This window comes from Glycine max, chromosome 1 (assembly GCF_000004515.6).
Source record: "Glycine max cultivar Williams 82 chromosome 1, Glycine_max_v4.0, whole genome shotgun sequence".
NCBI lineage: Eukaryota > Viridiplantae > Streptophyta > Magnoliopsida > Fabales > Fabaceae > Glycine > Glycine max.
Genome location: NC_016088.4, coordinates 17,274,393 through 17,290,004, shown reverse-complemented (window position 1 = coordinate 17,290,004; position 15,612 = coordinate 17,274,393). Strand labels below are relative to the sequence as shown.

Below are 15,612 nucleotides of genomic sequence, written 5' to 3'. Positions count from 1 at the left end.
TATTATTCTGGCTTTGAAGCAGAGTGGTTGGACCTATAGAGATAGTTGTTGAAGCAGCAGGCAAGGCAACTACATCATTTTTTTTTTTGTCCCAATATGTACGTGTTCTGTTAGAGAAAGTGTTTCATAATAGGAGAGCATGAGATATACTTTAAACCGTTTTAAGTATTGGATCAAATATTCAAGTGGTAAAAGCAAAAGAGTTACAGTACCACTAGCGCTAGTAGCAAATGAAAAAAAGAAAGTAAAACCCAAAACATTATTAGTAGTGACATAAAGAGTTTAATTTTTATAGACCAGTCTATATTATTATAACTTCCTCACCATACAAGACAGATGTTTCTTTTTAATGTATAAGATTGTAATTAAAACTTATAATAAACAAATATTTTAGATTTATAATGAACAATTCAAATTGTAATATAAGATTATCTTTACTTATTAACAATTTCTTTTGAAAGATTTATTAAATTGAATTTAGAATTGAAGATTAGAAAGCTAGATCAAAGTGGCAAACAATCCAAGAAAATCAAATAAATAAATACAAAATAGTAATTTAAAATGTTTAAGGAAAAAAAAAACTAGTTAAAGATTATGTGTAAAATATTTAATTAAAAAATAATAAAATATAAATCTCTCTCTATAAATTATATATTTTAATTTATAATATACAAAATCCTAACTAATAAGAATTTATTTGACATGAGATTAGAGTTTCTTACAAAATCAAACACAATCCTAAAACAATTTTTCCATACGAATTACTCTGCACTTTCCACCGCACTAACATTACTTCTTCCACTCATCTAGTGACAGAAAAAAATAAAAAGTGTGTAATTAATTAACATTAACGTGTAGAGGGAGAGTGATAAAGGGACGAAAGGGTACAACTTTTAAAGGGTGGAGTGAAAGTGTGATCCTTTTAATTTTTAACGCACCTCCCATTTAGCAGGACTTGAAATATACGCCATTAGAGTGTGAACCGAGGAAAAAAGACCAGAGTAGGCAGAGACCTAGTGGTGGATGTGTGGTTAGTACTTAGCTAGAGCCTGCATATTAGAATTGAAACCGAATCTCACTTCTTTCTCCAAGTTTCCCACTGCTATAGTCTAATTCTTAAAAAATCCTTCAAAACCCACATTTCTTCTCACCCCAAAAGAACCAACCCACACCATCAAATTAAAACAAAAAAAAAAACAAAAGAACAATTTTCTTTTTGCTTCCTCTAGTTGCTCGCACTTACTTAGTCCATATATAAAGATGTTGGATTATGAGTGGGGGAACCCATCAACGATCATACTCGCCGGAAATGAAGGTGGCACCACCGGCAAACCCGACCAGACTCGCCGACAAATCTTCGATCACAACTTCACCATGCTATCTAACAACAACATTCTACAAGGTGTCTCCCATCAGTATCATCACCACTTCAACCCACCACAACCGCATCAGCACCACGCCTTCTTCGACCCACGCGCCTTCCAAAGCGCGTTCACCACTTCCTTCTCTCCACCACCACGTTCCATGTTGTCGCTTAACTCAATCCCACCTTTGGCCACCCCCCACTGTGGGCTTGGATTTCTGCTCATGCACAAGCCTGATGATGTCATGAACTTCGAGGGCTCTGCTCACAGACTTGGGCATGGGCCTGGACTTGGGCTTAACCTCGGAGGCCGCACCTACTTTGATCCGTTCAATGACAACACGGTCAACCGACTCTACCGAACTAAGACGGTAGAGTCGGTTACGACGTTGTCGTCGAATTTGCCACGGTGTCAGGCGGAAGGATGCAATGCGGACCTTTCCGACGCGAAGCACTACCACCGCCGCCACAAGGTGTGCGAGTATCACTCCAAGGCCGCCACTGTCGTTGCTGCCGGGTTGACTCAGCGATTCTGCCAACAGTGTAGCAGGTTGTGGTTGTTTTTTGAGGGGGGGGGGGGGGGGGGGATGGGGGAATTTTACGCAATGACGAATTTGCCATTGGGTGTTGTGTCTTGGAGCCCAATTATTGGCTTCGGGGTGATCCCGAGGCTATTTCCGTCCTGTTCAGGAAATTTCCCTCGTCTTCCATTTTTTTAGTTCTTTTTGCTTTGCTTTGCTTGTTTTGGTAGTACAATTACACAAACCCTTATTAAGTCAGTCCATAATCCACTTTCATAACGTGATAATCCTTTTTATAAAATATTTTAGACTATGTTTTCAACCCAAAATCATTTTCAACACAAAGAATTTAGATATTCATACACAAAATCCTTTTAGTATATATTTCTTTAATAAAGCTTACCATTTTGAGGATTCATCTAAGATTATTTCATTTTCGAAGCCGTTGAGCGAAAATGCCTTTTTTTTTTATTCAAAGTTGAATGAAAATATGTTTTGTCAATCGAAAATTAATCATTTTAAGCATATAACATTCATCTAAATTCTTTTTTATGATATTTTTCATATTAATATGTTAATAGTTTTATTTTATTAATAATTCATCTTAAAGGGCAAGTTATGAACCTACTACATCTATTCTCTAACAAAATGTCTTGTCAACTAATCGGAGGCAATTAAGGACAACATCATGCCACTGGCTTCCTAGAATGCGGTTAGAACAATGAGAACAGAAATACGAGATTGCCATATGGAACATTGTTATTTGTCCAATGATTACACACCAGTAAATATTTAACATCTCCGATCCACACTATCTTCTATTTACGTACTGCTAGTACTATATCCTGTTTTCATGTTTTTTAAGTAGCAGCATTCAATTGGAACTTCAGTAAATTACATCCTCGATTACAATTATGGCTTATCCTTGTTGTGTTTAATTAGTATAAAAGGAACTTGTGTTACTTTATTTTTTTTCTTCCAGATTCCACCTTCTTTCAGAATTTGACAATGGGAAACGGAGCTGCAGGAAGAGACTGGCAGATCATAATCGTCGCAGAAGAAAAACTCAGCAGATTGCTCAAGAAATTCACAAATCTCAGCATTCTTTGGACAATGTTGCAAGTACGACCTCTTCTTTGTTCTTTCTCTTTTCTCTAACTACCCTTCATGAACAACAAGTACACAATATCTTAAATTCTCCTTAATCTTTTCAAATACACACACTTTTAATCGTAGAAAGGAAATAAATATAATAATGATGATTATAGGAATCACATTACTTTGTGCATGTGCATTGTGCAGAAGAAGAGAAATGTCACAAGTGTAACAATTTGTACAACAATAACTTTTTGTGTCTATCTTTGCTCCACATCATTTATTACTTGTCATAATTTTGTTTTTGGTGAAGATTACTTGTCATAATAATACAAAGAGATAAATATAAAAATATTGTATAATTATTGTTAAATGTGTATTACGTTTCTTTGTAGAATAATATTGAAAATTCTCTCTTCCGTCATTCTCTATTTTTGTTTGTGATAATTTTGCATATTAATTGGTATATAAAATGCAGGATTTTAATTCAAAATAAAGTTTAATAAATTGCAATATTATAAACTTAGTGATTATAGAAAATGTCATGTAGTAAACAGAATTTATATATATGAATTTAGCAGGGTCCTTACCTGAATCTGGAGCTCAATCTTCGTCGTCGTCGGGGAAGGTGGCAGTACGTGTCACCCCCTGATTATTTCCAGCAACAAAGACCAAACCAAAATAGAGGCTCTTCGTCATCAACAACATCGATATCAGGGTCATTGTTTTTCTCAGGTGGTTAGTGCATGTGGGACCAATTTGCATGCCTAATAGTACCCCATGCCATTAATTAATGGAGGAGAATCAACAATAATGTACTGAATTATCTCTTGTAACTTCCTCTCCACATTTAATTTAGAAGCTTTAATAATATTCTTGAATCACTGATTTGTGAAAATGGTTTTAATTAATTACCATCAATATATATATATATATATATATATATATATATATATATATATATATATATATATATATATATATATATATATATATATATATCATCCACTCACCCTTTATATAATTTATGTATAAAATATAATTTCTTGACTCTAAGTGTTATGTTGTGTTCAGAGGTATTTTGGGTGCCTCTGAACATCGTGGATACTTCAAGCAGTAAAAAGAATTCCAACGAGCAATGACAATTTCTTGATGAGAAGCAAATCTATAATCACTTCCACAAACACTCTGATACTAAATTTTGAATTTGCTTTAAATGTATAAAATGTGCTATGTAGGCATGAAATACCTTTATATAATAGTATGTGGAGTGTTGCTAGGTGCACCCAGCAAAGCTTATAAATATGCTAAAATTGCCCGTAGCTTCTTTCTTCCTTAAAAATGTAACTTTTTTTTTTCCGGAAAAATTGTTTACCTTCATTTTCAGAAACGCCGTGCTTCTCGTTTTCTCTTTTTCGTGCGGCATTGCCTCTGTTTTGTGGGGGTAGCAGCGTTGAGCGTAGCGGTGAAGGTGAAGGTACCGACGTCGAGCGTTGCAGTAGTCGGAGGCGGCAAACGAGGTACGCAGATGGTGGTTTGACTGTCGCGGACGTACGGATGACTTCCGGATCAAGTTGATCCGTAATACACTTACGGATCAACTTGATCCGGAAGGATGTTACGGATCAAGTTGATCCGTAAGATACAGATCAAGTTGATCCGTAACAACCTTCCGGATCAAGTTGATCTGTAAGTGTATTATTTTTTGTATTTGCTGTTTTTGCATTTATTTTCCTTTTTTCTTTTAAATTACTAATTTTTTTGTATAACAATTTTTTGTTTGATTTGGTTAGATGGACGAAGATGAGTGGATGTATGAAATAATGTCTGAACGAGCGGATATGGATTATGAAAATACAGAATCATGTGGTGCGAATGAACCACGTGTTGATTGTTTGGATGCGTTCAAGACTTCTCAAGTTATAATGTTAATGTTTGTCACATTTTTAATAAAATGAATACTAGTAGAAAACTTAAATTATGTGGATTTTGTAGGTGTTTGAGTGCCGAGAGGATGTTTCGTGGTGGGCTCGATCCGTGGCTCATGAAAACAGATTTGTGGCGGTGATTTTATGGTCGGACACAAACACAGGTAGTAGAGGAAGGACTACGTTTGTGTTAATTGGCTGTGAAAGGAGTGACGAGTATAGGTGTAGGAAAAAAGAATTTATCAGAAGAGACACTGGGACTAGGAAATGTGGGTGTCCCTTCAAGCTTTGTTGCAAGCCAGTGGTTGGAGGAGAAGGCTGGATGGTGAAGTTGATTTGTGGAGTGCATAATCATGAATTGGTCAAGTCATTAGTTGGACATTCATATGCGGGGCGATTGACTAAAGCTGAAAAAACACTTATTGCTGATATGACGAAGTCCATGGTGAAGCCAAGAAACTGATGGAAGCTTGCTTGTGGGGCTTCTATGGAGGCTGGATCTTTGAGCTTCAATGAGGTCCTTTAATGGTGATTTTCCACCATGGAGATGCAGCGGAAGACAAAGTGATGGAAGCTTGCTTGTGGAGCTTCTATGGAGGCTGGATCTTTGAGCTTCAATGAGGTCCTTCAATGGTGATTTTTCACCATGGAGATGCAGCGGAAGGCAAAGGAGAAGAGGATAGGGGAGGCACCATCCACTAGGGAATAAGCCAAGGAAGAAGGAGCTTCACCACCAAGAATTGCCTTGGATAAGAAGCTTGAAGAGGATGCTTTAATGGAGGAAAAGAAAGAGAGAAGGGGGGAGCACGAAATTGAAGGAATAAAAGAGGGAAAGAAGTGGAACTTTGAAGTGTATCTCATAAGACTTTCATTCATCAAAGTTACAACAAGTGTTACACATGCTTCTATTTATAGACTAGGTAGCTTCCTTGAGAAGCTTTCTTAAGAAAACTTCCTTGAGAAGCTTTCTTAAGAAAACTTCCTTGAGAAGCTTCTTTGAGAAAACTTCCTTGAGAAGCTAGAGTTTAGCTACACAAACCCATCTAAAAACTAAGCTCACCTCCTTGAGAAGCTTCCTTGAGAAGCTAGAGCTTAACTACACACACCCATCTAAAAACTAAGCTCACCTCCTTGAGAAGCTTCCTTGAGAAGCTAGAGCTTAGCTACACACCCCTATAATAGCTAAGCTCACCCCCATGACAAAAAAACATGAAAATACAAAAAAAATCCTACTACAAAGACTACTCAAAATGCCCTGAAATACAAGGTTAAAACCCTATACTACTAGAATGGCCAAAATACAAGGCCCAAAAGAAGAAAACAACCTATTCTACTATTTACAAAGAAGAGTGGACCCAACCTTGGCCCATGGGCTCAAAAATCTACCCCAAGGTTCATGAGAACCCTAAGGCCTTCTTTATCAACTCTAGCCCAATCCTCTTGGAGCCTCTTGCTCATGGCTCTGGTAACTGGTCCTTTCCTAGGGAGGATTACATCACAAAGGAGAAGAGGTGAGAGGAGGCGCCATCCACTAGGGAATAAGCCATGGAAGAAGGAGCTTCACCACCAAGATGAGCCTTGGATAAGAAGCTTGGAAGGATGCTTCAATGGAGGAAAAGAAAGAGGGAGAGAAAGAGAGAGGGGGGAACACGAAATTGAAGGAATAAAAGAGGGAGAGAAGTGAAACTTTGAAGTATGTCTCACAAGACTCTCATTCATCAAAGTTACAACAAGTGTTACACATGCTTCTATTTATAGACTAGGTAGCTTCCTTGAGAAAACTTCCTTGAGAATCTTCTTTGAGAAAACTTCCTTGAGAAGCTAGAGCTTAGTTACACACACCCCTCTCATAACTAAGCTCACCTCCTTGAGAAGCTTCCTTAAGAAGATTCCTAAAGAAGCTAGAGCTTAGCTACACATACCTCTCTAATAGCTAAGCTCACCTCCTTGAGATGAGAAGCTAGAGCTTAGCTACACACCCCCTATAATAGCTAAGCTCACCCCCATGATAAAAAACATGAAAATACAAAAAAAAAAGTCCTTACTACAAAGACTACTCAAAATGCCCCGAAATACAAGGCTAAAACCCTATACTACTAGAATGGCCAAAATACAAGGCCCGAACGAAGGAAAAACCTATTCTAATATTTACAAAGATAAGCGGGCTGATACTTAGCCCATGGGCTCGAAATCTACCCTAAGGCTCATGAGAACCCTAGGGCTTTCCCTTGGATCTCTAGCCCAATCTACTTGGAGTCTTCTATCTAATACCCTTGCGGGATAGGATTGCATCATTCCCTCCACCTTGGAAAGGATTTGACCTCAAATCCTGAGGATCTTCATACTCTGGGCTCCTTCCCTCAACACCTGTAAAAAGAACAAAAACATATGTATTAGTGGTGTTTGGTATGTTGAAGTAAGGTAAGGTTTGAAAACCCATTTCCTGGGAATCTTCCCATGAAGGAACATGGTTTCTCACCAACTCAATGAGTGGTGCTACAAGTATAGAAAAATATGGGACAAACCTTTTGTAAAAGTTTGTTAAGTCATGGAAGCCCCAAATTTTTCTTATACTTGGTGGAGTGGGCCACTCAGGAATGACCTTTATTCTCTTAGGGTTCATGGGAACCCCTTGATCACTATTTGAAAAATTAAGAAAACTAACGCAATAAAACATACCTTTTTCTGTATTTTCATATTGATTATTCCTACCAAAAAGTACGACAAACCGAAGGTGTCCCATATGAGTACCTAAGTTTGTATTGAAACTAAAAATAAGAACAAATCTACCTAATGGGTCCCTATGTACACACACCATGAAGATGTTAGGTATACGAGTGATTTTACAAAAGAGCGTGACACCACTCAAAACATTCATCATACCACCTATTTTAGGGACTTGGTGCCTAATAATACCTATTTTGGGCACCAACAAAGCACAAGGATTTAAGCTCTTGCGAACCAAACCATCATCCAACAACTTCTTTACTTGAGGAATAAACTCAAGCCCAAGAGGTGTGGCAATGCTAGCAAGTGCCTTTTTACAAAAGAGAAAATGTGGAGGTTGTCTAAGAGGGAAAGTTTCTTTAATGTTTGTTTTTATTGTAAAATAAGTTTCCTTCTTAGCTAAACTCTTGGAGGAGACACTTACCTCCTTACACTTCTCTTTAACCACTAATGGTTGTCCTTCTTCTTGGGGGTAGATTTCTTCACTAGATTCTTCCCCTTTTGCTTTTTCACTTTCACTAGAGGAAGGTGAAGTAGTAGCCTCATCTTGGCTACTATAAATGTCTTGGCCCCTCATAATCATGGTTTTTGTGGTGGGGCATTGAGAAGTAATGTGTCCTCTTCCAAGACATTTAAAGCACTTTATAGAGCTAGTTTTCTCTTGCATACTAGCCTTAGGGGCTTGCTTTTCTATTGTCTTCCCCTTATCATCTTTGGGCTTAGAAGGTGTCACCCCTAAGATGCCTTGACCTTGGTCTTTCTTTGGATAAGAGTGAGAGCCATAAGATTTTGAAGTAGACTTCTTTTTAAGTTGTTGATCTACCCTTATTTCCCAATCTAAGTTAGCCTCTACATTGTCATTCCCATGGAAGTATGAGAGTTTAATGTTAGCCTCTTGAGGCTTTCTTTCCTTTTCTCTTCTATGGGAGTGAGGTCTAACATGTGACCTATGCCTTCCTTCGTAATAGTCACGAAGTTCTTCACTTTGGCTTTTTCAAGAGTTATGAGTACTATAGGAGGCATGTTTTTCTCTTTTCATTTCTTTCATTATTTTTCTTCTTTCTTCCTCTCTTATTTTCTTTCTTTCATCTTGACTTATTTCTTCCACTCTTTTTTTTCCTTTTTCTTTTCTCGTTTTTCTTTCCATAACTTGAGGGAACTCAACTCATCTAAGATTCTAGATAAAGGATCTTTATGACTAGTACCCTCGCCATTAACACTAGATGAATGATGACTCATGTTGGTTCCTAAGTTGTGGTTCTTTCTTGTTGGAGGTTTGAAAACAAAAGGTAAAAGAAAAAATGGTTGAAACTAGCCAAAATAAACACTAAAAGAGGTGTGAAAGATAAGGGAAAAAACTAATTGGTAAAATGCAAGCTATCTACACGGTTTGACAATGGAAGGTAAAGGAAATAAGCTATGAAAGTAAGCAAGAAAAGTAAACTAGGTGAATCCTAAGAGTGTTTGGATGAACACATTCAAGGTTCCCAACAAAACATTCACTATCCTAAGGAAAAATTGCCTAAAATTATTACACACAATTGGAAGTTTGGTAACCTATTGGAGGCTCCCAACACACTTCCAATGAAAGGCCTTTTGTTACAAAACTTGAAAGCAATGAAGGTAAGTAAATTGCAAATCAAAAAATTACAAAATGTCCTCAATTTTGGTGGTTGTTCTCTCTTTGGTGATTCACTCAATTTGAAGTACTTCTTAGTCCAATAGCTCTTAAGGTGGTTGGCCCCTTGCTTCTTGACTCAAATTCTTCAAGGGATGACACCAATCCTCCTTTCCAATTCCCTATATGGCAACTCACAAACAAGGAAACAAAGAGACAAGCAATAACCAAAGACAAAAAAAAATGAAATGAAAGCTAAACCAATGGAGTTTTAACAAGACAAATTTTCAAGGATTATTCAACAATTAAAGCAATGAAAAAGACATAGAAGCAAGCTAGGACTAAAAGAGAAACTTAGAATGGCTCTAGAGTAGAGTAAAAAAAACAAAAAAAAAATACTCAACAAACCTCTAGCTTTGGCACCTGTCTTCAAACTAATTTTCAATTGAAATTTCCAATTATAGAATAAATTTTGAGCCAAAACAAAAAGCACACTTCCCTTTCACCTTCTTTTTCTGGATACTGATTTTCTTGCCAACTTGTGTAATTTTTCGTATTTTTTTATTTTATCCAAATCACTTGTTTCTTTTTTTTCTAACTTTTTTCCAGATGTCTAGAAAATTCAGTAAAAATTTCAGCTCAAAATTCGAAGTAACCAATTCTCAGTAATTTTTACAAGTTTACATGTCCAAGTTGCCAGCACCAGCGATTTTTTTTCAAGCATGGCATATTGATTGCCTTGGGCTTACTTTCAACCTTCCTATGTATGTTGAACTCACTAGTATTGTTTACCACAATTTTAGGAGTTCAATATTCCATGGAAGAGGTGAGAGGAGTGACGAGTATAGGTGTAGGAAAAAAGAATTTATCAGAAGAGACACTGGGACTAGGAAATGTGGGTGTCCCTTCAAGCTTTGTTGCAAGCCAGTGGTTGGAGGAGAAGGCTGGATGGTGAAGTTGATTTGTGGAGTTCATAATCATGAATTGGTCAAGTCATTAGTTGGACATCCATATGCGGGGCGATTGACTAAAGCTGAAAAAACACTTATTGCTGATATGACGAAGTCCATGGTGAAGCCAAGAAACTGATGGAAGCTTGCTTGTGGGGCTTCTATGGAGGCTGGATCTTTGAGCTTCAATGAGGTCTTTTAATGGTGATTTTCCACCATGGAGATGCAGCGGAAGACAAAGGAGAAGAGGTGAGAGGAGGCTCCATCCACTAGGGAATAAGCCATGGAAGAAGGAGCTTCACCACCAAGATGAGCCTTGGATAAGAAGCTTGGAAGGATGCTTCAATGGAGGAAAAGAAAGAGGGAGAGAAAAAGAGAGGGGGGAGCACGAAATTGAAGGAATAAAAGAAGGAGAGAAGTGGAACTTTGAAGTATGTCTCACAAGACTCTCATTCATCAAAGTTACAACAAGTGTTACACATGCTTCTATTTATAGATTAGGTAGCTTCCTTGAGAAAACTTCCTTGAGAATCTTCTTTGAGAAAACTTCCTTGAGAAGCTAGAGCTTAGCTACACACACCCCTCTCATAACTAAGCTCACCTCCTTGAGAAGCTTCCTTAAGAAGATTCCTAAAGAAGCTAGAGCTTAGCTACACATACCTCTCTAATAGCTAAGCTCACCTCCTTGAGATGAGAAGCTAGAGCTTAGCTACACACCCCCTATAATAGCTAAGCTCACCCCCATGACAAAAAACATGAAAATACAAAAAAAAGTGCTTACTACAAAGACTACTCAAAATGCCCCGAAATACACGGCTAAAACCCTATACTACTAGAATGGCCAAAATACAAGGCCCAAACGAAGGAAAAACCTATTGTAATATTTACAAAGATAAGCAGGCTCATACTTAGCCCATGGGCTCGAAATCTACCCTAAGGCTCATGAGAACCCTAGGGCCTTCCCTTGGATCTCTAGCCCAATCTACTTGGAGTCTTCTACCTAATGCCCTTGCGGGATAGGATTGCATCAGAAACATTCTGCTAACTCTGAAGGAACACAATGCCAATAGCTATATGACCATTAAACAAATATACAATGCAAGAAGTGCATTCCGTTCTTCCGTAAGAGGAAGCGATCTTGAAATGCAACATCTGATGAAGCTTCTTGAACGTGATCAATATATCCATTGGCACAAAATAAAGGATGAAGACATGGTTCGTGATATCTTTTGGTGTCACCCAAATTCAGTGAAGTTAGTCAATGCATGTAATTTGGTGTTTTTGATAGACAACACCTACAAAACAAACTGGTACAGACTTCCATTGCTCGATTTTGTTGGGGTGACACCGACTAGGATGATATTCTCTGCCGGTTTTGCATATGTGGAGGGTGAACGCGTTAATAATTTGGTATGGGCTTTACAACGCTTCTGAGCCCTTTTTTTAAAAGCGTGATGCCCTCCCTGGAGTTATTGTCACTGACAGAGACCAAGCATTGATGAATGAAGTGAAGGATGTATTCCCTGAATGCACAAATTTGTTGTGCAACTTTCACATAAACAAGAATGTGAAGGCCAAATGTAAATCACTAATTGCGCAAAAAATTGCTTGGGATTATGTCATGGATTGCTGGGGATCTCTGACTGATTGTCCTTCAGAACAACAATTTAATGAATGCCTGAAGAAGCTCAAAATATCTTGTGCACCTTGGCCAATGTTTGTTGACTATGTCAAGGAAACATGGATAATACCACACAAGGAAAAATTTGTTTCCGCCAGGACTAATAAGGTGATGCACATAGGAAACACAACAACAAACAGGTATGAAACTGTTCAACTATTTCTATTAACGTTGAAAAATTTATGGAATTGTATTATTGTATATGTTTATTTTTATTTGTGTATTTGAAATGTAGGGTTGAATCTGCTCACTCATCTTTAAAAAGACTGTTACAAAATAGCATTAGAGACTTGTGCAGTGTGTGGGATGCCATGAACAACATGATTACGTTGCAGCACATAGAGATTAAAGCATCATTTGAAACAAGTACACATGCCGTTGGACATGTGTTCCAAAAAACCTTATACAGGAGGCTGCTTGGAATGGTTTCAAGGTATGCTTTAAATCAGATTGCTGCTGAATTAGAGCGTGTTGACTATGCTGACAAGAATCCCTCAAGTTGTGGTTGTGTGGTGAGAACCACACTTAGTCTTCCTTGTGCTTGTGAGCTATCCAAATATGTTGGTGGTTGCATCCCACTGGATTCAATCCATATGTTCTGGAGTAGACTCAGTTTTTCAGACCAAGGGTTATCTGAGCCCGAGGTGGGCATCAAGGACGTAATGGAAACAATATACCAAAAATTCGAAGAACTTGATGTTTGTGGCAAGTTTACTCTAATAACTAAACTTTGGGAAATTGCACACCCTGATCAGAATTCGATGTGTCCTCCTCCAGCAAAGGTTAACACAAAGGGGGCACCGAAGAAAACTACGAGCAGGAACCCAAGGTCAACAAAGCGCCATCCATCTTACTGGGAGTATGTAGATGCCTTTGAATCACAGCAAAATAGCAATTCGTCAGTGAGGCGTACTACATCATCCTCTGAGCAACCGAATCGAAGAACGATGATGCCCATGTTGGACCAGTTTTAGCCATTTATGCACAACTTCATTGATAAGATTGTTGATGTCAAAGCTGATGGTAACTATGGATATCGGTCGGTTGCCGATTTATTAGGTATGGGTGAAGACTCTTGGTCAGTGGTCCGCAACCATCTGCTTAAAGAACTTTCCAATTTCTCAGAAGACTATATCAAGCTCTTTGGTGGCACGGAGAGATTTGAGGAATTAAGGATGTCACTACTTTTTGATGGGTTAACCAAGGTATGTAATTTATGTATTTGATTTTTAAGACTTTACTTTGAAATTAAGTTTGACGTGTATATTTGTTTCATTTAGGTGACAACGGATAAGTGGATGGATATAACGGACATGGGACATGTCATTGCATCAAGGTATAACGTAATCGTTGTATCCTTGTCTAAACAACAAAAAATGACATTATTTCCCCTTAGAAGTCAACTGCTGGCAAATTCTTCATTGCATCGTATAATTTGTATCGGTCATGTGTATGGCAATCATTTTGTTGAGGTACATTGTAGATATGAAGTGTTTTTTTTATGTTTATGCAATGAGTTTTGTAGGATTGAGTTAACATTTTTTTCGCATACACAACAGGTTTATTTAAAAGAACGTTGTCCCTTACTGCCTGTAACAACAGGTTTATTTTTTTCGTGGCCAAATCCATATATTAGCAGAATGCAACATTACAAGAGCTTCGTGATGTTCAACAAAGACTATGTTGACATAAATGATGATTGAACATGTAATTTATAAATGGTTGATCGTTTTGAACATGTAATTATTTGTTACGTCCACAACAAAATTATTACTTAATTCTAAAAAAGCATGTATGATATATCGTTGTTTGAGTTGACTACACATTGTGGAAAATCGTGTATGATAAATTGTTGTCTGCATTAACATAAAGCGCGTGAAAGGACCCTGCACACCATGACTACACATGCAGATCTGATGCAAGCTAAAGCATGTCACGTCATTCGTGTAGTTGACAACACATACAGAAAGCATGTGCATGCGTATTTTTAATCTTAAAAAAATGCAGCACTGATATTAAAAGTCATCTATATATATGGCACAACCTAACCCTGTAAGAAAGCACAAGTTTCAGTATCAACCCAAGTCTTACAAAAAACTATGGAATTCTTGGGAGAGACAAGCAGTCAGACAGTTGTGAACTCCACATTAGGTTTTATTTTTCCAAATGGATCCATTGTTCACAACGACAGTGGTGTTTCCTTTCAAGCTTCCACTCCAGTTCCCATTCGAGTACCTAACGTGTGTGATTTTCAAACGTTAAAAACCAGAATACACAATACCCTTAAGCTAACCGACAAGCAATTTTTGGATGAAATTTACTACCGGCAGCCTTTCATGTATGCAGGTAATCAATTTCGGTTTCAATGTATGCAACTGAAAGATGATGCTGATGTTAACACAATGTTAATGTGTAATCATGAATTTTCATTTGTTGGTCCGATTGAGTTATTATGTAGCGTTGCGAGAACCCCAAATGGTATTTTAAACTTACTTGAAGCTACTATGACCCCTACTCATGATGCCCTGCTATATTACAATGGGAGGTGGAACATGTCACGCCAAAATGAGTTTGTTGGTTACTCGTTCATAGGAAAAAATCCCAAAAACTTTGACATTCCCACCGGATGTACCATGGATGAACTGAAGGATTGGATCAAGCAAGTTGTGCCTCGTGGGATTCCCCCTTATGGTATTGATGAAACACAAATGGTAAGGCGATTGTTTTTTTGGAAACCAAGTCACCATGAGTATTCAGAAAAAGTTATAAAATTCGAAATAATTGAACTCAAAACCAACGAGGATGCGATGAAGGTGCTCATTGAGTCTAACTACTGGAAAAAGATTGGGCCAATAGAAATTTTAGTTGTTTTCAGTAAACCTGTACCGCAAATGGAAGACGAGTTGTCCTTGTCGCAAAATTAGCATGAGTTAGTTGTAGTATTTGATGCGAATTTAATTTCGTTCGACTATGTAGAAGTTAATGTACTATTTGAATTCATGTATTGCATAATCGTTTTCAATTAGAAGAATCTCAACTAAAAAAATAGATTACTGTATATAAAAAATTAATTAATGTAACAACGATAATAGTGAGAAGCACTGGCAGCAAAGAATAAACAATTCCAAATACCTGCCAATGTTTATACCTCAACAACTAAAAACTAAGACGAAGAACACAAGTCTGAAGCACAAAAAACAAAAGGGGGATAGTAGAAATGAAAATGGAACTAAAAAGAAGAAAACAAAGTGCATGCATTCATATTGATGAGGAATCTGTTTACTAATCTCACTGTGTGTGAAGTGTTTTTCATTTTATTTTTTTTGTTGGAAAATGTGGAAGACGAAGGGAATAAATACAGTTTAGCGAATGGAAGGGAAGGAAGGAAGGGGTGCATGGTGGCTTTGGTGTTGATTCGCCACCGGCCATACGTAGTCAACACAAAATTAATCAGGTTGTCACGCCGTTTCAGGTTCTAGGGACAAATTCAGAGTCAGTGGAATTGACTGACACGTGTCCATTGTCCCTTCCTGCTTAAGGTTCTCTTTGTCTTCGACCTTTCACTTTCAAACTTTGCAGCCAAACCAGCCAATATCCAGTTTGCATGCCTGCACTAAAAAACACGAATTGGTTTTTAGGGTTTAGGGTTTACGGTTTGGTTTTAGGGTTTAGGGCATAAAGAAGTACGCATTAGCATTGGCATTGGCATTGATATTAATGTTGTTATTT

At 37.6% G+C, this 15,612-nt stretch overlaps 1 protein-coding gene across 2 annotated transcripts; it reads left to right on the top strand.

The window, feature by feature from the left end:
- The first annotated feature begins 661 nt into the window (after positions 1-661).
- Positions 662-3,850, top strand: LOC100808178 (squamosa promoter-binding-like protein 8). 2 transcript variants are annotated; one of them, XM_014773955.3, is made up of 3 exons: positions 662-1,913; positions 2,867-3,006; positions 3,558-3,850. In XM_014773955.3, the coding sequence occupies exons 1-3, from the start codon at positions 1,261-1,263 to the stop codon at positions 3,629-3,631; spliced, it is 867 nt and encodes a 288-aa protein (XP_014629441.2). In that variant the 5' UTR covers positions 662-1,260; the 3' UTR covers positions 3,632-3,850. The 2 variants fall into 2 exon arrangements, with proteins under 2 accessions (XP_014629441.2, XP_014629444.2); XM_014773958.3 differs by having other exon boundaries at positions 666-1,913; positions 3,561-3,850.
- The last annotated feature ends 11,762 nt before the right edge of the window (positions 3,851-15,612 follow it).